The 23,374-nt window shown below is 35.2% G+C and overlaps 3 protein-coding genes across 12 annotated transcripts; 2 read left to right on the top strand and 1 right to left on the bottom strand.

The window, feature by feature from the left end:
- Positions 1-824: 824 nt before the first annotated feature.
- Positions 825-3,674, top strand: LOC129877704 (uncharacterized). The gene is made up of 3 exons (XM_055953233.1): positions 825-1,262; positions 1,943-2,067; positions 3,156-3,674. The coding sequence occupies exons 1-3, from the start codon at positions 887-889 to the stop codon at positions 3,357-3,359; spliced, it is 705 nt and encodes a 234-aa protein (XP_055809208.1). The 5' UTR covers positions 825-886; the 3' UTR covers positions 3,360-3,674.
- A 563-nt stretch (positions 3,675-4,237) lies between these two features.
- On the bottom strand, positions 4,238-7,811 carry LOC129877617 (ABSCISIC ACID-INSENSITIVE 5-like protein 2). 8 transcript variants are annotated; one of them, XR_008763575.1, is made up of 6 exons: positions 7,712-7,811; positions 7,520-7,581; positions 6,270-7,253; positions 6,116-6,187; positions 4,896-5,189; positions 4,593-4,654 (listed from the first exon to the last, which is right to left on the bottom strand). XR_008763575.1 is itself a non-coding variant. In XM_055953144.1 (3 exons), the coding sequence occupies exons 1-3, from the start codon at positions 7,053-7,055 to the stop codon at positions 4,574-4,576; spliced, it is 939 nt and encodes a 312-aa protein (XP_055809119.1). In that variant the 5' UTR covers positions 7,056-7,677; the 3' UTR covers positions 4,238-4,573. The 8 variants fall into 8 exon arrangements, 1 of the variants encoding a protein (XP_055809119.1); XR_008763577.1 differs by having other exon boundaries at positions 6,270-7,085; XR_008763573.1 differs by having other exon boundaries at positions 6,270-7,581.
- Positions 7,812-11,698: 3,887 nt separating this feature from the next.
- LOC129875935 (pre-mRNA-splicing factor ATP-dependent RNA helicase DEAH7) lies at positions 11,699-22,836 on the top strand. 3 transcript variants are annotated; one of them, XM_055951183.1, is made up of 18 exons: positions 11,699-11,741; positions 11,929-11,988; positions 12,098-12,233; positions 13,485-13,709; positions 14,658-14,728; positions 15,939-16,185; positions 16,625-16,798; positions 16,885-17,024; positions 17,176-17,273; positions 17,424-17,532; positions 18,690-18,867; positions 18,971-19,200; positions 19,301-19,477; positions 19,980-20,051; positions 20,171-20,347; positions 20,479-20,540; positions 20,654-20,806; positions 20,912-22,836. In XM_055951183.1, exons 2-18 carry the CDS (start codon positions 11,983-11,985, stop codon positions 22,509-22,511), a joined length of 3,855 nt encoding a protein of 1,284 aa, XP_055807158.1. In that variant the 5' UTR covers positions 11,699-11,741; positions 11,929-11,982; the 3' UTR covers positions 22,512-22,836. The 3 variants fall into 3 exon arrangements, with proteins under 3 accessions (XP_055807158.1, XP_055807157.1, XP_055807156.1); XM_055951182.1 differs by having other exon boundaries at positions 11,724-11,741; positions 11,840-11,988; XM_055951181.1 differs by lacking the exon at positions 11,699-11,741 and having other exon boundaries at positions 11,748-11,988.
- The last annotated feature ends 538 nt before the right edge of the window (positions 22,837-23,374 follow it).

Genomic DNA, 23,374 nt, shown 5'->3' with positions numbered 1-23,374 from the left:
AAAAATAAAAAGTTAGAATTCCTAACTTTTTTTCCAAAGTGCTTAAAGTCATTTTCTTTGACCATGGAAATTACTTTTATATCCCTTATATTATAACTAAATTCCCAAACTACCTTTTTTTTATTTTTTTAACCCTAAAATTCACATCATAAGCACTTTTATCCAAACACTCAACTGCTTATTTATAAAAATAACTTTCAGCACTTCAAAGTTCTAAAAGCACTTCATACATAAAAGTTACTTTTTTAAGCCCATCCAAACGGGCTCTTAGAGAAAAACTTGGGAAGTGGTGTTTGGCTAAAAACTTGACAAATATATTTGAAGAATTCCCAAGTTCCCCTAGTATTTGGGAACTTGGGATAGTATTTGAAAAGTTTTAAATATTTAAAAATTACCCCATTTTTTTATATTTTATAAAAAAAACATCTATCATTTATTTATTTTAACTAATATTTGTTTTCCTCTTCGAAAAAGTTTGAATTATAATTTGAGTAACAAGATTGAAAAAAAAGAACAATTTGCTTTTAATGGATTATAATTCTAACCGAATCTATGACAAGTTTGAGTATGCGACTAATGTATTGATCTTGCTCATATTGTTATTTTGTTGTTGTTGATAGTTATCAATTATATTAATAGAACATGTTTATTATTGAATGATGATACAAATTTATGAATATTTTAAATATTTTTTAAAACTTACGAGTAGAAATCAAATTTATTAAAATAATTAAATATTCTTGAAAAAATTTGATATCAAACACATAGCGAAACTTTACCAAAATTTGTGAAGAATAACTTGACAAAAATATTTTTGTAAATTTGGAGACAAACTATAGGTAAAAGTAATAACAATGTTTGAGAATGCACGAGGAAAAAGTGAGAGATGGCAAATCCTAGAAGGACATCATTTTCTCCTTCCGGTAACCAGAACCACCACCAACTTCCAATCTCCACCGTGAATCTGAATCAGGGAACCCAAATATCAAGTTTGATGAACTCACTCAAATCATTCCTCAAGAAACCTCATGCTTTCCCTTTTCTCTTATCCCTATTCCTTTTTCTCACCTGGGTTTCCCTCAGATTCCAACGTCCCTCCACTTCTACACCTCACCGAGAAGAATGGCATGCAAAGATTCAATCTGGGTCCGATCAAAATGCTAATCTTGTCAGGTTCTCAGCTTCCTCTTCCTCTATTACCAAAGATAAACGTGGTTGGTTGCTCAATCCTATTTCCCTTGCCCTTGATTCAGACATTTCAGGTATCTCTTTCCTTTCTTCAAATTATTACTCTGTAATGTAATTGAATATGCGGATTCACCTCGAAAGTTTATCATATTTAGATTAGCATCTCGACGTCCTTTGATGGGCATAAATATAGTGTGGAACATGGGTTGGCTCAAGGGAAGTAGGTACATTACCACTTATCTGAACTGATGAAGAGCCATTGAGGCAACAAGGAAAACTGAGCATTTTGGGGCAGGCAACTAGTGAGAAAGACCTAGAGGGTAAGGAAAGATTAGTTTTTTACTGATAATATACATAGATTAATCTGAAGCGAAATGGATGTGAAGGATTTATATATAGCCTAGCCTGACTATTTTGGCATATTAAAGCTCAGTTGACTGATTACCTATTTGAGAAAAAAAGTTTAGTTGATTGATTCAAGAAAATGATGTGCAAGTCTAGAATTGATTTTCTTGTAAAGATCAGGAGGTTATTCTTGTGAGGTTCCGAGCTTCCGAAGATAAGAATGGATGATTTCTGTTGCTCAACCCTGTTTTTTCCTGCCCTCGTTTTAAGTTTCTTAACTGCAAGATGAATTTAAACATTTCTTTCTCCAAAAAAAAGAAAAAGAAGAAGAAGATGATTTTAAACAAATTTATTTGCTATTCTTCAATTGATTTTTCTTATTGACAAAGGGAGGTTATGCTTGCTTTAGGTGGGGCAGCAGTTTGTGCTTCAATTCATTTGGGTGAGATCAGATCTGGTGGTCTTAGAGGCAACCACAGACACCACACATGCAATGAGACATTTGTTATTTGGGGAGCTAAGACACTATTCCGGGTATGTGTTTTCCTCTTAGTTATGTCAAAGCTTAAAACTTTTAGAGTTCTACATATCTGACATTGGTAAGTTACTTTAGATCCTTCCTTTTACTATGTTTATCTGTAGGGAAACATATTTTGCAGTTGCACATTATCCTGAAACATGAAGAATTTTGAAATATTGGTTTTACACAAATCAATTTGATTCCTTTGTAGACCCTGCAACGCAATGTAGATACCTTGGGTGGAAGAGATTAGTATCTTGCTTATAATTGCTTTTAGATGAAAGTGTGCATTGATTAAGAAGTGAATTTAGTAAAATGTGTCGACACAAATTGTCTGCTTCCACAGGCTCTTCAGGAATCTTATATTTTAGTTGTTGTCACCTGTCCGGTGTATTTTTGTAGATTTGCCATATTCTCAATTAAAGCAAACACTCTCAGACCTTCAACATTACTTTGTATGCTAGAGTTACATCGTAGACGCATACTGATTTGGGTGTATTTCTTGAAGTCTACCCTAAGCCATAATCAAGCTTTCTTTCTAAGTTCTACAAAATCTTCAGTCTCTAGCAAAAATCCTCAAGTTAATTTGTTCTCAGTAAGCCATAATTATTTGCTCTTTGTAATTACATTTTTCAGTACCTAAGATATGTTTTGAAGACCATGAGCGTGGGTGATTGGTTTTATGTCTCAAACCCTTCCCTCCCTCTTTTCAATTTCCTTTATCCAAATTTTGGGGGTTCTCTACATTTATAGTCTCTCTTTACTTACCATTGAAGCAGACATTCTGCTCATGCTTTGAAAGCGTTCTCCGTGATTCAATTTTTGCAGCTAGCTCCTCTAAAACTTCCAAAGTATGAGTTGCCACTTATTCGTTATTTCTGAATCAAATGAAAGGGAAATGAAGATTAGATAAACAATTTTAGCTATCTGTCAAAAGAAAAACCAACTATAGCTATTAAATCATCTCGTCTATTACATTTCGCATAGAATTGTCTTTTCGAATGAGTAATCATGTTTTCCTTTCCTTTCCTTTCTTATGGGTTAGGGTTGCAAGTTGATTATATATACCAAGTCCTACTCTTGATTCAATAACTTTCTACAGGTGGAAAATGATGCGGTAAAAAAAGGTTACGCGGAAGTAATAATTGGTGCAGATGAAGTTGTTGTTGCAGTCAGCCCCCTCGGAACTGCTCATGCTCTAGTAAATGTTGATCCGGTGCGAAGTACATACTTCATGGGGTGCCAGGATAGTGTAATCAACTACAATGCCTCAACAACTGATTTTAATGTATGGAAAGATCTATAGGTTTTCATTGTTATATTCTCATGGTTGCTCCAATAAGGTAACTGAAGTTTAATGCATCTTCATCAAGCTGGTCCTTTTCTTGCAGATGAGGGTTTTAAAGGCTGTGAATTAATTTAGCTAGTGTAGATTAGGAAACTATGTACATAAAGTATAGCTGCTATTCATTGATCTTCTTTCGGTCTTTCCTTTTGGGTTTTATGACAAAAGATGTGAGCTCAGATATATCTCTACAGGATACAGCTTGCCTGTCCTACAGCCTTTACTTATGAAAGCAATATTTAAGCTTTTGAAATTTAGCAAATGTGCATGTTCAAAGATTTTGCTCGTTATATTAGTTGTAATTTTTGCATTTGCAATTTGCGTACTTCATTTGAAAGCCTTTCCCCTTCCTTTGCCTAATATTTACACGAGTAAAATTCACTGTGTTATATATGATGGAAGGGTATAAGTAAGATGAAAGATTACTCCAACTTGTTGGATATAATGGGACAAAGGCACAGTATAAGGATGATCTTGCAATCGGGTTAAATAGTAGGAAAATAATAATGAAGTGTGCATTTATTAGGTAAATTATGAGATAATTCTTATGTTCTGTTGCTTTCAAATGTAAGCAAGCAATTTATGATTTAACCTCTCCAAAGGAAAAAAGCAACAAGGTGGCACAATTTGTAGCAATTTAAAGCATGAAGGAATTGGAAGTCAAATGATATCGGTTTGTAATATTTATGAGTCAAGCAAATATGCATTAATAGGGAAACTCCATTTTTAGAATCTCAGCGTTTGAGACATGCTTAAACTATCCAAAGTTTGATCCAGAAAAGCAGCGTGTATTCGAGCATTTTCAGTTAAATGAAGCAAAAGCAGTCCAATCACACAAGGAAGAAATGGGGAGAGAAGAAAATGAGTCACTTGATTCTAAAACAGAGACTGAGTTCAGGCTGTTTTGTGGCCTTTGTATCTACTAAATGATGACTCTCAACTATATATGTCCTCATATTCTAGACACATCGCTAACTATGAAAAAAAACTACCAAAACCATGTTCTCAATGTCCAAACTATTAGCGTTACATACAGGGTTATACTACTATCCGGGGGGAGTAGACATCCACTGGGAATCACTCGAAGAAGTTACGAAGGCATTCTCCTGAACAAGGATGTTGAGAAAGAAGCACTACTAGCTGGTGAAATTTTCAATGACATTAAAAAACACCATTCAGATAGGACCTGAACTTGTTCTGCGGAGCTGATACTTAGGCTCTGGAGGTGGAACACTTGGTAAAATACTATCGATCTCCTGCATATAAGACCATATTTAATCAAGTTAACTCGTGAAAGTGAATGCTGACCCTCATAGGAACTGAAGGGTGCTAGGCAACTACAGAAAATTGTCAAGAGAACTCTTGAGTACAAAAATAAAAACATTTGAGATTTGCTATGTCAGGAGCTTGTGATTTCTTCAAAAGCATTTGAAGGGGTAAACATAATCCAAATGAACATAGAAAATAAAAGTTGGCATGGACAAACAAAAGTCTTACCTACACATCTAACAAGTCTATGCAACTAATAATGAGTCTCTTACTGACCAAGCATTCCATTTCAAATGGGTTGACATTGAACTCCAAAGAGAAATTTTAACACACCCTTCTACTTAGGAGGCCAACCAAATGTTGATGCCCTCGATGGGAAAGCACTAAAAAGAACTTAATTAGGTCCCTGCTAGCCGTCCCTCCCTCCCACAACCTGTGCCCTTGATTTCTTTTTAGTGATGTTTCCTCCCCTTCGTTGAACATATACAGTATCAATATCCAGAGTATGCAATTAAAAGATCTCTGTAAAAAAGAGCAATGAAGCAAGGATTTAAACAGCTAGATAGTTAGAAAACTAACAATAACTGCAATCTAGAACCATATCCTTAAAGAGTGTAGCTGTATATATCTATATTCTTTTTTATGATAGGTAAGTTTAGCTGGATATTTTGGCTGCAAAAAGTAGAACCTTCTGGATCTTTTAGCAGCCGTTAGTGCTTTTCATAGTCAATACTTTCACAGAGAAACATCAATCTTGCAGTCAGAGAACTACTAGGAGTCACCTGTCTATGTGCATCTATAGGTGCTTTTACTCTCTGCTTCCCCCGACTCGTTAGATATATAGTCAAGCAGAAAAGTAGCTTAAAGCCTCATGGACAACAATAATATAAAACAGAAAAAGGAAATGAGAAAACAATTTGTATTACAGAGAAGAAAAGAGTATTAATACAGGAAATTATGATCAAAGAGTATAGTGAATATAGTTCCTATCATTTCAAATTGCTAATGGACAATTCAATAAAATAATCACATAACAAAACATTTATTAGAAGTTTAATGAAGATCTTTCTTCACACCTACAATAACTTTGACATACTTTCATCAGGAAACAACAAATCACTTGTTAATATAAAGGCTCTGCTGATTGCTTAGTTCTTCTTAAGCAAAAAAAAAAAGTCATGAATCACCAACTGTACTTCCTTCTGATCGCATAAATGATTCATAACATTTGGTTTCTTCTTGTCCAATTAAATATTTAGCCAATGAACTTAAAGAAGTAAGAGCGTCACAGCATTCAACGTTCGAGAGACCAGATTCAGCGATAGTTTCTTCCACAGAGAAAGATTGATTATCAGAAACAACATGGAATTATAGAGAATGTGTGTACTGTTTGAAGAAAATGATATTGCTAAATTCATGCATGAATTAGTTTGATTTGCAGATCCTACCTTCTGTCTCTTAAGTCTTTCATTCTCCTCTTCAAGCCATGAAACCTTGTTCTCTAGTTCATGGGTGTAAGCCTGTTAGTCAGAAGAGTAAAATTTCACTGGCTCAGAGATAAAAAAAATATATCCAAAAAGAATGCAAAATAAGTAAAAGCACCTGCTTTCTTGCTCGTGACCGAGCTGCGGATTCCCTATTTTTAATCATCCTCTTCTGCCTCCTTTCTACACTATTTTCAGCCACACCATCTGGAGCTACTCGCTTTCTTCCAGCTGTTTGTGTGTCTGATAATGTTCCCATTATATGTGCTGGAGACATTGCCACCTGAGTTTCAGGATAAGTTGCATCCGTAATTGGGTTAGCAACAACAGGTAAAGGCTGTTGAATTGGATGGCCTGGCATAAAGACTGGTAGTACATTCTGCTGTTCTGGTACCTGCTGCATTGCGGGGATTTGATAGTGTGGCCACTGAGCTTGCTGTGTCAATGACATTGAATCAACCCCTAATACTAAACCCGAAATTCTCTTGCCTTGGGTCGACTCTGCAATCACTCCAGCCTTAACCAAGAAATCCTCCAGAGTTATCTCACCTAAAGTAAGTTGCCTCTCCTGGCTTCTCTTACCAACATTATCTACTTTTACCCCCTGCTGAATATCTTGCCACACCTCATCGACAGTCTTCTTGCTGAGATCCCTGGACATTGTAATGCTCGATGGACGATGCTGAGAAGCCCCGTGCTGCACTGCCCCATAATCATTTCCCCCAACCACTTCTTGATTAGCCTCAATAGTCCATACAGTTTTAATAAACTCATCGAGATTCATGCTATTGAGTGGTTTCCCACAATTCCCCAATTGATTCCGAACTTCATCAAGAGTGAGGCTGTAGAGTGATCCTTCCCTAGCCAAAGCATTTGCCTTTGCTTCACCTCCCTGAGATCCCATTCACCACTATCTATAAGCCCACGTTATCAACTGATCAATCAAACCAATACAGATATCAGCTCCCAAACCCTTAATTCCACCACACCAAAAACTAAAGTCCTAATCTTGAAATGCACAAAACCCAATCAACCAATCCAGAAAACCCTTTTATTCACCACACAGAAAACTAAAGTCCTAATCTTGAAAAGGTGCAAGGCCCTGTGATTCACAACTAGCAACATCAGCCATTCCAGAAATCAATTTCAAACCCCTTTATTTTATTAACCACAGAAAAGAAGAAAAGTTCTAATCTTGAAAATGTTCAAAGCCCAATGATTCACATTTGTTCTACGAGAACCCCACACAAAACAGAAAAGAGCAAAAACGAAAAAGAATCATAAAAGCCATGCAACAAGATTCAGAGAAATGGCAACATATAAAAAAAGGGGAAAGGAGAAACAGATCAATGGTGGAGAAAATCACACCAGTAAACTGAGAAATGGAAGAATCAGTCAGAATCCATTAGCTTGCATGCAGCAACATTCACCTATAACCCAGAAACTGAAACTCAATCTCTGGAGAAAACAGATACAGAGAGTACTATTTATAATATTAATATTCAATACAAAAGTAGACCCAAAATTCTATGTATAAAAATGGATATCCAATACCATTACCAGAGAAAAAATAAAGAAAAATCAGCCCTTGGTTTTATCTACTACACTGGTGTACAATTTACCACTGACCCCCTTTTTTCTTGAAAAGTTTCTGGCTTTATTTATGAGCTTCTGTTATACCTGAAGACTGAACATGCAACCTCTTTTGTCCTCTGTTTGGTCAGACACGGCCAAAAAAAAAAAAAAAAAATTGTAAACCAATCAGTGATTACTAGGTACTCAGCATTAAATAATGTAGTTTTAGTTTTGCAAAAATATCATGAATTTAGGTGCATCATAATTTCAACAATAAATTCACCTTTGGGTGAATATATATATATATATATATATATAAATATTAAAGATTCATTTATCACTAGTAGTTAAAGTTGAAATTGTTAATTGATTAGTGCAATGGAACGACGGAGAATCTGAGAAAACGAAAAATTATTTGCTTAAGTTAGTATTTTCTATGTAAGGAGGATGGTGACAATGTGGATCATATTTTGTTATATTGCAAATCAGTCACGAGGCTATGGTAAAAAACATTTAAATTGTTTGGCCTTTTTTGAGCAAATGACAATATGTGAAGGAGTTGGTGTTCAGATGGAAGAGGGGGGCCGGATTAGGCATGAAATGTCCCTCCTCTCTTTTCTTTTTTTTTTTAAAAAAAAAATATATAAAATAGACTATTTAGACAAACTATTTACCATTTCATATCATTTTCTAAATAATTCTTTTATGTAGTCTTTCGGCCAAATTAATTATCCATGTACCCCTTTAATTATTTTTAAATTCGCGCGCTGACGTCATACTGATATCAGCATCCACCCTACATGATACTGATAGAATATCATACATCAATGGAGTATCACAGAAGATTAAGCTCATTCCTATATGATACCGATTGTGATTTTAATAATTTTCTCTTAATTATTTTATTTTTATTTCTTAAAAAAAATCTCAATCTTATATGATACCAATAAGTTATCAATATATTGTTATGGTATCATTGAGGATTTTAAAAGTGTCTCATTAAGAATTTTCAATATCATTATAATATACGAATATATTGTGGTAGTATCATTCATGTAATATTGAATGACTTAGTAAAATATTTTATGATATCATCACAGTATATATATGATACCATGTTATTATATATGATATTGTATGATGACATCATTGATATTCACATACTGCAATGGTATCGTACATGATTTGAGGAGTGTTACTGATTATATAAAACGATCATTAATGATACCATATCAGTATATGATGATTTCATGGAGATGTAGCTGAAGAATTGGAGTAGACATCAATGATACATGACATTATATAGATATACTATGGTGGTATCATTAAGGATTGAAGTAGCCTCAATGATACCATGTAATGGGGTATGAGTTTAGTTTTTTTATTATTATTTTTTTATTCGGTGTTCGGAGCCCGTAGAGCCCTTACTAAATTCAGATCATGCACTACAGGGCTCATTCGGGGGTGACAATTTCAACAGAATTTTTTTCATATTCAGGACTCGAAGTCAAAACTTTTAATTAAGGGTGAAACAGTCCACCGTGTTTATTCCTCTCACTTGCTTTAATGTGGGCCATTTACCTTTTAAAAAGGCTAGAGATAACTTTGCTCAAGCAAGGAGTAGTCGATTCCTTATTTTCTTTTTATGTACTATGTGATGGATCATTTTTGAAAAGAAAGAAATATGATAGCTTTTGAATGGGGTGGAGATGAACTTTGCTCATTCCTTATATTTTTTTTTGGTACATCATGTAATTTCTTTTTGTATAGAAAATTATGTGGCTTTCGAAGAAAATAATATTTTATAATTTCTCCTTTTTCGACATACCACTTATATTTATTATTATCAATGAAAACTTTTACATAATAAATAAAACACATAATTAAATATGAAATTACATGATAAATATTTTATGTTTATTTAATAATTTTTTAATATATTTTACTTTCGTAAATTTTAAAAATACATGTAATTGATTATAATTTAATAATTAATTTACCTTTTTTCATTTGACAGTACAACATTTCTTGTAATATTTTGTGTGTCACAAATAGACGACATATATATATATATTATTGTATGTTATACAACATCATAAATGCTTAAATTTTAGATAAATTCTTATTCATTATGATTTTGAAAACTTTTTCAATTGAGTCGGTTGTTACACAAATTATCAAAATTATTCTAGAAATATTTAAAAATAAAATTAAGATTCCCCTTAATTGAATACATTAATTAGAGTATCATTTTTTTACTTGCATAATATTTCACATCATTTTTGGTTACAAAAAAATAATTAAATCATCAATATAGTAATGATTGTTACCTTTAAAAAACATTCAAAGTTAAAACAATATTTTTTTGATAATTTAATTAGTTTAAGCTTGAAATGCCGAAGAAGACATCTCAACAAATTAAAGACAATCTTACAAAGTCGATCTTAAAACATCATTGATTCAAATTAAAGTGAATTAAGAAGTAGAACGTAATTGCAAATTTATCTGCTTGCGACTTTTAATTATAATTATATTAATTATATTTTTAGAAAAATTATAAAATTTTGAAAATGCGTGCATAATTATTAGTATAATGAAAATCATTTATACCCCCAACTTTACTTTGAATAATAATAATTCTCCCTCTTTTATTTTATGCAAAGTCTATTTATCTTTTTCATTTTTATCTTCTATCTATGTAACATTTTTTATATTATATATAATATTTTATTTTTAATCCATGTATTTATAGATTTTCATTTAAGTTCATTAACATTGTAAGTAAAATTATCTTTTTATAAGTTTGTTGCAAAATTGATTTTTTTTTAATATTACATGCATTAAGCATGTGTGAGTATTATTTGTTGTGTCCGTGCATATTTAAGTTCTACTCATCTCTTAGGTATAATACATAAATTTGGCCTTAACTGACATTTATACCCTTCAGTTTTAGGTATGCATAATTAGACACTTAAATTTGTACAAAATCAAATAAGTAGACATATATGTCCTACACATGAAATAATGTGTCATACGTGACATACTACAAATCAATTCAAGTGTATCTCACCCTAATTGTCATGTAATGATGTATGTGTCTGATTTATTCAACTATACAAGTTTAAGTATCTACTCGTGCACACCCAAAGATGCCAGCTGAAATCAAGTTAAATAACATGTTTATGTATTGTGATTATCTCCTATTTTCTATAATCTATGTAGATAAAAGATTTTTAATTGTCATTGGTAAAATATTTTTTAAATTGATCATCTTTTAAGAAATTATTATAAAATGCATCTTTATTTATTAGTTATTTTGTATTATTAAATATGTTTATAAGGTTATCACGTTGTAGATTTTGTTAAAATAATATCGTTTCATTATAAAATGACATTAAATTATATTTTCAATTAATATTTTTCTTTTGGACAAAACTAATATCTTTTATGTATATAGATTAAAAACAAATATATCATATTGTGTTGTATTCTTGAATACATTGTATTCTGAAAGATTGTATCGTTCTTATTATATATTGGTAATTTGAATAATAAACCTACAAGAAAAATATGGTACAAGATAGAGCTATAATAAAAAATAAGATAAAGAATAAAATAAATTTATTAAATAATAAATAAAAACAAAATAAAAATATAATATTAATGTAGCGATGCGATTACACCAAATCAATCATTACAAAATAAGTCTGTTCATCATTACCTAATGAATTTAAACAATATAATATAATAATATTTAAATAATAATCAAAACAAATATTACATTAAAACTAACATTATAATATAATATAATCGATAACAACCATCCAAACAAATTGTCAGAAAAAAGAGAAGAAAATGGCTATTTTTGAAAGTTGATGGGGAAATAATTTTTTAAGCAAAGTTGAGTCGGTTGTTAATACTAATAAACTATTAAAAATATTTCAATTAATACTATTAACAAATACATAATTATTTACAAGATTTGTTTGGTTTGTGTCTTTTTATCTGTTCCCATGTATGTATCTTCTTCATCTTTTGGGTTTACTGTCTCTGTGCGTTGATCTCGAGTTGTGTTTCTTCGTTTAATCGAACTTATTTTCTTTTCTGTGCAAGTTGGCACTGAATTTAGGGCTTTTTGGTTCTTTCGGGGATTTGTAATTTTGAGGTTTTGAGGCCTAAAGCTACTGATTTGGTTGCTTTAGGGTTGAGCCGCCTCTGCAGTTTATTAAGAGTTGCTACTCCTCCTCAAAGGGAACATGCAGGTGAGTTGTTTAGATAGTTTTCTTTCGACCATATATATGTTATTCTGTAACTTTTTTCAAGGCACAAATATACCTTATACGATTCAACTTTTTTTTTCCTCCCCAAAAGCAAAGAGATGTTGAACCAATTGATATGGACAAGACAACAATAACATTGGAACCTGATAAGACGAGCAGTGGGGGTCTTTTTGTTCCTGGGAAGGAGAGAGTAGTTTTTAAACCTTCAGAGCGAAAATCACTTCTAGGTATGGTTTGATTAACCTATATCTTTGTGGTTTTGGCACTTCATTTATTTCCATCTTCTCTCAAGCAAAAAAAAAATGGTTTTATATAACAGAAATATTGCATAGTTTCTGTTTGTCGAATAGTTCAACATCAAAAAAACTTAATCTTTATATGAAAACAAGCTTATTCTTTTGATGCTTGGTGATGCCACCTTATAAAAGATATCTAAGAAAACATACAAACTTAACTAGGATGACTCCTAACTAGTATGTAAACATACTGCCTCATTCCTCTCATTCTCTAACAAATTGAAGGACCACCTGCAGACTAACGAGGAAATATGATCCATGCTATCTTATGACCTTAGATTTTGAACCTCTCTCGCTATCTATCAATGATAGATTTTCATTTAAAAAATTTGCTACTTCTTTTGGGTAGGTGAAAAGGGAGAGAAGGCCATAATGTGACAAACCTATATAAAAAGGGAATAGAATGACCTTAATAATTTTGGGAAAAAAATGAATCAAAATTTCGCACTGAAATAACAAGAAAGAAGAAGTAATTGCGGCTGCACGTTGTGACACTTCATATATCATGATTGTGATGTACAACATCCTTTCCCACACTCTTAATTTGTTCATTTCTACATACCTACACTTTTTTTTTTCAAGCTTTAGATTCTCGGAGGCCCCACCCTGAACATAAGCCATTTGCAGGATTTCCGTTATTTGTATGTTGGGGTCTTGTACAGAATGTGCTTGTATCCTAGATTAATTGTTTGCATAGTATTCAAAGCTTTATATAGACATTCTTTTGTTGATTGAGTAAAAATTAGATACAAGTTCCTTCTTCTTGCAAGATGTATGCTTTTCCATGAGATCGACAACAACAACTAGCCTCAGTCCCAAGTAAGTTGGGGCTGGCTATGTGACTCCTCACTGACCATGTTACTTCATTTAAACTCATCATGAGAAAGTTTTTGAAAAATAATTATTTAGGTCTATCCGAATCTTCTCTTTGTTAGGTGACATATGAGATGTGTAGGTACGTAAGATATCTTTCAAGAAAAGAGTAGTATAAAAACGTTACATTATTTTGTAATAGTTTCATCTGCTTCTTTTCAAATTATGTGTTTTAGACTATTGGCACATGTACTAATTCCGTTGCCGTGTTGAGTTATAAACTTTGACTATGTCCCCTTCTCAATACGTGTGTGATAAATGAAATTGTTTTGTGATTTATATCTTTATCAACTTTTCGCGATTGGATAGGGCTTGATGCCTTGGCGATGGCTAAAAGGGGAGGGGCTACTGTAGAGAGTGGATTTAAAGTTCCAAGGGAGAGACTTGCTTCAGTTGCGTCATCTATAGATGAGGATGAGGAGGCATCTGCTGCTTCTGGAACTGATGATTTGGGACATAGTCCATCTAATGTTTCACGGAATAATGTACAGAGGAGGTATCGTGAATCGTATGCTAGTGAGACATCTGTTTCAGGTACCAGTTTCTTAACTCCTTTTCTTTTCACATTCAAGGATTCATTATTATAATCAACTCCAGCTTCATCAAAAAAACTCTCAATGTTGTGATTACTTTTGATATTTGTATGGCCTCTGCTGCCTGCATTTTAACTCAATGTTTGAGTAGTACAACCCCTACAGTCTGCATCTTACTAAACTAGCTACATTTGAAAAGAAGTAAGAAATTAATCATCCCGTCTACATCTTGCGCATTTTCATTTTTACACCAAAAGATCAAGTGAACTAAACATCTATGCTTTAAGGTACAAATATTTTTCCTTTTTGCCTTCAAAGTATCTTTGATTATAGCCGCTGGTATAGTGTTCCACTTTATCTTCTTTTCCGCAGTCTTCTTTTATTCCAACAAAGTAGTAGGTCTTTAGGAGATTCTGGTAGGCTTTGAATGTACCGGCGACCCCAACAAAAAAAAGAAACATTCAGAAGAAGTTGTCGAAGAGAGTGATGCGTCGCCAGTGTCGGAAGTTCTAGTGACGTGTGATGGCGCGTCGGAGATGGTTTCCGGCAGCATCTGGTTGGGGTTTGGTCGCTGTCTCTTGCAGTACCTTGTGGTAGTGTTAGTTTTTCTATAGAGAACTAATAGAAAATTATTTAGATGCGGACAGGTTTATGTGATGAGAAAACTCAACCTCTTCTTGTGAAAAAAAGAACCCTAGTGCTGCGGTGCTACGAGGGAGAAGATTCACCTCCAAAGCCAGCAACAACTCTGATACCATAAAAATGTCAAGAAGAAAATGTTTCTTTGTATTTCTTGATGAATTTACAATCCATGAGTATGGATACTTATACAATGAGTCCTAGCACTAAATAAGGCAATATTATACAATCAATTACACTTGACCACAATATCAATCTACTCTAACAATTAAGCTAGGAAATCGATAATTAATCAACCTTTATTTTCTAGGAAGTGCAGTAACCAATGAACGGGAAGATGCTGAGACAGTCGTGAGGCCTCACTTGAATGAGAACACAGAGGTACATTGCTTATTTGTAATCTTGCTTTGACATATTTCCTTTTATTTTCAAGTTTTGAAGCTTGATATTGTTGAATTGCTTTTCGATAGTACCTTCAGTTTCTTATCTTGGAAGTTTCTAGATTCCTTTCCTTTTTTTTTGTGTGTGTTTGTGTGTTTCAATTTCTTGACCAATATAGGGAGAGCTGTTCTGTGGGGTTTAAGTCTTTCTCTTACCGTTTGATGTCTTTGCATATTGCATCGAGAAGAATAACTTATGTGAGATGAAAGAAGGTTACATTCTGAGCTAGAAACTTTGAGGAGCTGGTACTTTAATTAGCTGTAGTCTAAGCTTGATTGTAGATTCCCTTCAACCCCCCTCCCCTCCCCTTTTGTGTTTGTAATTCAGTTTTGACCAATATAGAGAGAGGAGTTCTGTTCCTCTTATCATTTGATATCTTTGCGTATTGCACCAAGAAGAATAACTTAAGTGAGATGAAAGAAAGTGATATTCTGAACTAGAAACTTTGAGGAGCTGGTACCTTTATTTGCTGGAATCTAAGCTTGATATATTGCAATGCGTCGACAGTTACTATGAAGCAAATCTGAATATGTTGTCCTTTTCAGTACAGTGGAATATCATTGTTAATTGTCAAAGTAGTATAAAGTTGTCCTTCTTACTATTCATAAAGTTGGCCCAAAGCTATTCTTATAAAATACTTATGAATGCACATTTATAGGTCGTCCATCTTTATCGTTCAATATAATGAAATACAATGCATAGAGGTAAATGGTTGCAAATGACCAACTATTCTTTTTGATGAAGAATTTATTAAGAAAGTACAGCACGAGTTTCATCGGAGCATCTCATATGCAAGACGTAGCTGTAATATTACTTATTGAGTCATTTGAAGTTTTTTTTACTCTTCTTCCGTTCCTCTCGTATCCATTAAAATTGGTCAGGTTCTCCTGCTTGGATTTCACAAATTGGTACCTTTAAGAGCTCTCTACTTCTTTCTTGAGATTTTGGGTCTGAAATCTTTGTATGACTTGTTGGAAACCCATTCCTCAGTGCATGTGTCCTGCTACTTTAGTGTTTACTGGTAAATTCGATCATATGCTTTAGTTTCTTGCCTTAACTGGATGGACTATTGTGTTCTGTAATGTAACTCAATGTCTGTTGCTTCATTTCTGGAAACATCAATGTGGCACTGACTTATGTCTAATTCAAGGTTCCAGCTGCCTCTTCTGGGAGCTTACGTTCTACGATATCTAGGGGCGAGTCAGTTGACCGTGAAAGGGATGGAAGTAAATACAGGGATAATTACAGAAGTGAAAACAGGGAAAGGAGAAGGAGAGAGAGAAGAACCAGCAGGGAAGAGCACCACTATAGGGATTCATCACGCGGTTATGAAAGAGAATATGATGGGGATGACGGAAGAAAAAGAAGTAGATATGAAGGTTTCAGGAGGACTCCTGGTAAACATTACATCTTCATTTGTCAATGCCTGGTATTTTGGTTCTGATTTTCCAAATCAAAAACAAGTGGGTAGCATGTAACTGTGTCAGTATGTGCACTAAAATGTATATGTCATCACAATGTACCTATTCTCGTATTGGTGCTTGATGGAGTCGCAATGGCGTCAACTACTGTTCACTCGAACGAGCCCACCTGAGTCCATAAAAGTGTGTTTTTGAATTTTGTATGCATGTGCATTACATCTTTCTTTTAGAGCTGGTGGCTCTAAAATCATCTGAATTGACATATAGAATAGGAACGTGCATTGGAGCATGTTATAATTGGGGACTGTTGGGTTAGTCAATGGCTACTCCTTGTGTCTGAGTATCTCCTCACAATAATTTTGTGACATTTCTTAAAGCATTTGAATTGATCTGGCAAATTGTGTAATCTTTCAAGGAAGATCGGAATGGGATGATGGTAGATGGGAGTGGCAAGATACCCCTCGTCGTGATAGTCGTTCCAGTAGTAGTAGCAGGCATTATGAGCCTTCACCATCACCAAAGTTTCTTGGTGCTTCACCTGATTCTCGACTTGTTTCCCCATGGCTTGGGGATCATACTCATTCTGCTGGTATGGTCTCTGTGAATTCTAACACTGGCGTTGTTTTGTAAACTTTTTGTCAGCATATCATTAATGAGAAACATTCATACCTGCAGGAGCTGCTTCTCCGTGGGACAGTGTGGCTCCTTCTCCAACTCCAATAAGAGCATCTGGGTCATCAGTAAGATCTTCTAGTTCCAGATATGGTGCAAAGTCCAGTTTGATTCCATCTTCTACAGGAAGTTCTCTGTCTGAGGTACTGCTTTATACTCAAACTTCCATCTTCATTAGTTCCTTTTTTCTGTGTGGGTGGGGTGGGTGGTGGTGGTGGTGGTGGTTGGTTGGGGGGGGGTCAATTGGAATATTAAAAGAAGGATTTTTTTTACCTGTGCGTTACTTCCTTCTAGGACGGAGGAGATGACACAAACGGCGCCTCTGAAGATCAAAATCAAGAGATTACTGAAAGTATGCGTCTAGAGATGGAGTATAATTCTGATCGTGCCTGGTAATTGTCTCGCCATTTTATAGTATCTACAGTATTATTAAGTGTTATGACTCCTCCCGCAGTAGTTTATATGTGCTTACTATGTATTTTTCTTTCTAGTTAACAGTTTTGTTGTTTTTGGTAGTGCCAGTAATCACTTCTGTTATGCAGGTATGACCGCGAAGAAGGTAGTACAGTGTTTGAGGGGGATGGTTCATCAGCATTTCTAGGTGATGAGGCATCTTTCCAGAAGAAAGAGGTGGAATTGGCCAAAAAACTGGTAAGCACAGAGAGAACAAAAGCCTTAACTCATGATTTTGGATATGTTTGCATTTATATTTTTGTGGGAGAACTAGCAAACTAACGGATGTTACTGGGACTCGGTGGAAGTTGTAGCAATATGAATGGCTGGTGCTTTCAGCTGATTAGAAAACTTACTTGATGGATAATGGTTTAGCTTACACTTGACAATTCGTGTCACTGTCTGCATAACAATCTTATGTGTCATAGCTTGCTGTATTTGAATGAGGCATTACGGATTATGTTTTCTGCTCTGCGATCCCTCTATCATCAATAACTGATGATGAGAATAAAAGGGATTATTTTCCAGAGATGAATTTATATAATTCTCTGGTGTGAAGGGAACTAGAGGGCACATATTCTTCATTGCCCTTCTTGAGCTTGTGTCTCTCACTATTGTGATTGTGTCAGACATTGTGCTTACCTACTGATTGAATTCCCTTTGTTTAGACATGTTGTCTCTTTTAGATATGTATTTTGTATAATCCTATTTTAGACCATTGTTGAACATCTGAGAGGTCACATAGGCGTTTGAACAGAGAAGGGATGGAACAGATATTGTCCTTTTGACCCTAAACTGAAAGTGCTGTATTTTTCTTTCTTTACGTGGTTTGCCTACATTTCAAACATCCAGATGTATCTCGATTTTGCACCTATTTGGTGCCACCATCTACATAATATTGTCGCTTTCAGTTAAAGAAAGACGAATTTATCATCTGAGTGGCAGTCAAATTGGAACAAGTTTTTCGTTGCAAAACTTTGAAACTTGGTTTGAAATTCAGAAAATTGTATAGAATTACGAGATCAAAATAGTTAATCATCTTTTAGCTGATGAGCTGGTTCTTCTACATGTAAGATCTAAGAAACTGAGCTAAAATGACCATTGGGGAGAACAAAGAGATTCACTGGCTAAGGCAAGATATCATTTTAATTTAATGTCAAGAGCTTCTTGGACCTTTCCCGATGAGATAAGTCTGTTATCCGTGGGTTAGCATAATATCAAGAACTTTTGTAGTCTATCAAACTTTACTATACTGTGTAGTTAAGGATTGGTTATATATAATGCACACTCATGCAATGCATGTATTGTCTGTCCTTGGCGTCACCTTTCTCTCTTTCCCTGCCCACATGTAACAGGTTCGTAGAGACGGAAGCAAGATGTCACTTGCTCAAAGTAAAAGGCTATCACAGCTCACTGCAGACAATGCTCAGTGGGAGGATCGCCAGCTTTTGAGATCTGGAGCTGTTAGAGGTACCGAGGTGCAGACGGAGTTTGATGATGAGGATGAACGGAAGGTTATTCTTCTTGTTCACGGTACATCTCTATGATACACCTCCCCAGTAGACAATTTTATTCTGGCTTCTCAAAAATATTTGCTCCATCTTTTGTTTGGATATCTTACCATTTGTTGCGACAGATACAAAGCCCCCCTTTTTGGATGGGAGAATTGTTTTCACCAAGCAAGCTGAGCCGATAATGCCAATAAAGGACCCAACATCAGATATGGCCATAATTTCACGTAAAGGTTCAGCTCTAGTTCGTGAAATACGTGAAAAACAAAACATGCACAAGTCTCGTCAAAGATTTTGGGAGCTAGCTGGCTCAAAACTTGGAGATATCCTTGGTGTGGAGAAGAGTGCAGAGCAGGTACCTTATGTTTTCCATCAAATTGAACATACTGTGTTAATCTGGTATGTTTCTGGCTGTAGACGATATGGAACTGACATTTTATTTCACCTTATGCTAGGTTGATGCGGATACTGCTACAGTGGGTGAGGATGGTGAGGTTGATTTTAAAGGAGAAGCTAGATTCTCACAGCACTTAAAGAAAGGGGAAGCTGTCAGTGATTTTGCATTATCAAAAACACTTTCACAGCAAAGGCAGTATCTGCCCATCTTCTCTGTGCGAGATGACTTATTGCAGGTTTGACTCATTTTCTCATTTTGATACTGGGGATATTATTGAATGATGAGTTACTATACCTGTTATCCAGCTTAACACCTACCTAGAAACTTTTGCTTTGAACATCATTGGGAATCATTTAAACAGTAAAACTGACCCGTAATTAGGAGCTCTGCGTACAAATTAGATGCTAAGCTGCTTTCTTAAAGTCTATTGATGTCCTTCCCTTGTGATAAATTCACCAAGTATTTTACCTATAAAAAACAAAGTTCACTCTTTATGGTATTTTTTTTATAACCATGGTGTCCAGGCCATCTAATTCCACGGGGTACTTGCTACCTCCTACCAACATAAGTACTGAGTAACTTTATCCACTCAAGCTTGGATGAATAGGGAGATATCATCTAGTGTTTTTGTCTCCGTTGGGTTTTGAACCTAAAATTTCATGGTTCTCAACCCACTTCATTGATCCAAAGGGCGCCGCTGTATTTTTCAACTTGTTGAATGATTTTTTTTGGAACAGGTGGTTCGCGAAAACCAGGTGGTGGTAGTTGTTGGAGAAACTGGTTCTGGAAAGACAACACAGCTAACCCAGGTTTGCTTAGACTAGTGTTTACTTTTTCTAAATCGTCTTTTTAAATCTAAACTGGAATCTGTAGAATTTTTTTTATACGGTCCTGGCTCTTATTTGTATGCGTCTGTAATTGCATGCAGTACCTTCATGAAGATGGCTATACAAATAATGGGATTGTTGGTTGCACCCAACCCAGGCGTGTGGCAGCCATGAGTGTTGCAAAAAGAGTCAGTGAAGAAATGGAAACTGAGCTTGGTGATAAAGTTGGATATGCCATTCGTTTTGAAGATGTCACTGGGCCAAGTACTGTTATCAAGGTGAGACTTTTGACCATATGAGGAGAGTTTACTCACACCTGCAATTTATGAAATTGGAAGATTTCAAGGTGAGTACCTTGGTTCACATATACGTTGGTGTAAGCTAAATATATGTATATTTCCTTGTGCAGTACATGACTGATGGTGTTCTTCTAAGGGAAACACTCAAAGATCCTGATCTTGAAAAATATCGGTATTTTTCCACTCTTTATATGCTTTCATAAGCATTTTATATTTGATTTCCTGGAACGTCAAGTTTCTGCTTGCTTTATTTAGTGCAGTCACTCAAATATCTCTTTTTTGCAGTGTAATTGTAATGGATGAGGCCCATGAGAGATCACTTAACACTGATGTCCTTTTTGGCATTCTTAAGAAAGTTGTGGCTAGGCGACGTGATTTTAAGCTTATTGTCACTTCTGCCACTCTGAATGCCCAGAAATTCTCTAACTTCTTTGGGAGGTAGGTTTTTCTATTGGATCTATTGGATAGCTGGACTTGGAGATAGTATGTGTTGGCTTTCCATCTACTTTCCACTTCACATAACCCCATGTCTTTTTATTGCAGCGTACCAATATTTCACATACCTGGAAGAACCTTTCCAGTTAATAAGTTGTATAGTAAAACCCCATGCGAAGATTATGTTGAAGCTGCAGTTAAGCAAGCCATGACCATCCATATTACTAGTGCACCGGGTGATATACTCATCTTCATGACTGGTCAGGATGAGATTGAAGCTACCTGTTATGCACTTTCAGAGCGCATGGAACAGCTTACCTCGTCAACAAAGCAAGCAGTGCCCAATCTATTAATTCTTCCCATATACTCTCAACTGCCTGCTGATTTGCAAGCAAAAATATTCCAGAAAGCTGAAGACGGGGCTCGAAAATGCATTGTCGCTACAAATATTGCTGAAACATCCTTGACTGTCGATGGAATTTACTACGTCATTGATACAGGCTATGGTAAAATGAAGGTGTACAATCCTCGTATGGGTATGGATGCTCTGCAAGTGTTCCCTATTAGTCGAGCTGCAGCTGACCAGCGTGCTGGTCGAGCCGGTAGAACTGGCCCAGGGACTTGTTACCGGCTTTATACTGAGAATGCATATGAGAATGAAATGCTGCAAAGCCCCGTGCCAGAGATTCAACGGACAAATCTTGGGAATGTGGTTTTGCTGCTCAAGTCTCTCAAAATTCAGAACCTGTTGGATTTTGATTTTATGGATCCACCTCCTCAGGATAACATCCTCAACTCCATGTATCAGTTGTGGGTATTAGGTGCTCTTAACAATGTTGGGGATTTAACAAGCCTTGGCTGGAAAATGGTGGAGTTCCCATTGGATCCTCCCCTTGCTAAAATGCTCTTGATGGGAGAACAACTAGAATGCTTAAATGAGGTTCTGACTATTGTTTCTATGCTTTCAGTGCCTTCAGTTTTCTTTAGACCCAAGGATAGGGCAGAAGAAAGTGATGCTGCTAGGGAAAAGTTTTTTGTACCAGAATCTGATCACCTTACACTGCTTAATGTTTACCAGCAATGGAAAGCTAATCAATACAGGGGGGACTGGTGTAATGACCACTTTTTACAGGTCAAAGGTCTGCGCAAGGCTGGGGAAGTAAGGTCTCAATTGCTGGATATCCTCAAGACACTTAAAATTCCACTCACTTCCTGTGGTCCTGATTGGGATGTTGTAAGGAAAGCCATCTGCTCTGCCTACTTCCATAATGCAGCTAGGCTGAAGGGAGTTGGGGAATATGTTAATTGCCGGAATGGAATGCCTTGCCACCTTCATCCCACTAGTGCTCTCTATGGATTGGGTTACACTCCTGATAACGTGGTTTATCATGAGCTGATCTTGACATCAAAGGAGTACATGCAGTGCGTGACAGCTGTGGAGCCTCACTGGTTGGCTGAACTGGGGCCAATGTTTTTCTCTGTGAAAGATTCTGATACATCAATGCTGGAACATAAAAAGAAACAGAAAGAGGAGAAAACTGCCATGGAGGAAGAAATGGAGAAGCTGAGGACGGAACAGGCTGAAGCTGAGAGACGAAACAAGGAGAAAGAGAAGGAAAAGAGAGCAAAAGAACTGCAACAGGTTTCAATGCCTGGTTTGAAGAAAGGCTCAACTACTTATTTACGACCTAAGAGGCTCGGTCTGTAAAGAACACTTTTTGCTGTAGTTGTTAGATATCTGGTGTGATGATTCTTGTCCACAGTGCGAAAACCACATACAATTCTCAGCCCATCTCTTAGTCATCCTCAAATTAATTTGGTAGATGGAGATTCAGAGAACTAAAAAATTCAAATGAAAGTTCACAGTCAACAAATGCGTGTACAAGTTCCTTCAAATAGCAATTATCTTTACTGCTTGCAAACCCTGAATTTGATATCCTTGTAAAAGTTTCTTGATATAACAGTTATGTTTGCTCCTTTTGAACATTCGAGTTTTAACCACTTTTGGCAGTATTCAGATTGCAGATTTGCTACTATTGTTGTGTTACATTATCTTCTTATCTGGAGAGAGAGAAAGGAGAATCTACAATCAATTACTTTTGTTTGTCAGCATCTAAACTTGAAACATTTGACTTAATTAGAAATGGATGTCATAATGTTAATTAAACTTGCAAAGAAAAAGTGGCAAGTCTCATGGCAGGGGCAAAGAAAGGAGAGGCGGACAAAAAGATGCCTCCTATAGTCCAACTCATAAAGGAGCATTGACAAAAACAAGAAAAGAATTTAAACAAGATTAGGGCATGCCAATGCCAGCTTTTATCATCCTAAGTACTCTTTTCGTTTGAAAAAAATTATGTACTTTTTTTTTAGTTTGTTTAAAAAAAAATTATTAATTTTTTTAATAATATTTTAATTTCAACTTTCTACCTGACATATTTAAAGTCATAAAATTAAAAAATATTTTACATAATTTTAATTCAGAAGCATAAGATCGAAAAATTTTCTTTCATTTTCTTAAACCTACGTAAAGAGAATCTTCAATAATTAGCAAAGCGACAGTGATAAATGTCA

Source organism: Solanum dulcamara, chromosome 12 (genome assembly GCF_947179165.1).
Source record: "Solanum dulcamara chromosome 12, daSolDulc1.2, whole genome shotgun sequence".
NCBI classification, from domain to species: Eukaryota; Viridiplantae; Streptophyta; class Magnoliopsida; order Solanales; family Solanaceae; genus Solanum; species Solanum dulcamara.
Note: the sequence above shows the minus strand (reverse complement) of the source record. Positions and strands in the feature narration are given on the sequence as shown.

What these genes read in the sequence shown, in the direction of transcription:
- LOC129877704 (XM_055953233.1), top strand. Translation starts at nt 887, where the DNA reads ATGGCAAATCCTAGAAGGACATCATTTTCTCCTTCCGGTAACCAGAAC. An exon ending in CCTTGATTCAGACATTTCAG is followed by an intron (nt 1,263 to 1,942) that starts GTATCTCTTTCC and finishes TGCTTGCTTTAG; the next exon opens with GTGGGGCAGCAGTTTGTGCT. An exon ending in GAGCTAAGACACTATTCCGG is followed by an intron (nt 2,068 to 3,155) that starts GTATGTGTTTTC and finishes AACTTTCTACAG; the next exon opens with GTGGAAAATGATGCGGTAAA.
- LOC129877617 (XM_055953144.1), bottom strand. Translation starts at nt 7,055, where the DNA reads ATGGGATCTCAGGGAGGTGAAGCAAAGGCAAATGCTTTGGCTAGGGAA. An exon ending in GGTCACGAGCAAGAAAGCAG is followed by an intron (nt 6,188 to 6,269) that starts GTGCTTTTACTT and finishes TCTGACTAACAG; the next exon opens with GCTTACACCCATGAACTAGA. An exon ending in AAAGACTTAAGAGACAGAAG is followed by an intron (nt 4,655 to 6,115) that starts GTAGGATCTGCA and finishes TCTTATATGCAG; the next exon opens with GAGATCGATAGTATTTTACC.
- LOC129875935 (XM_055951183.1), top strand. An exon ending in AGAGCGAAAATCACTTCTAG is followed by an intron (nt 12,234 to 13,484) that starts GTATGGTTTGAT and finishes GCGATTGGATAG; the next exon opens with GGCTTGATGCCTTGGCGATG. An exon ending in TGGAATTGGCCAAAAAACTG is followed by an intron (nt 17,533 to 18,689) that starts GTAAGCACAGAG and finishes CACATGTAACAG; the next exon opens with GTTCGTAGAGACGGAAGCAA.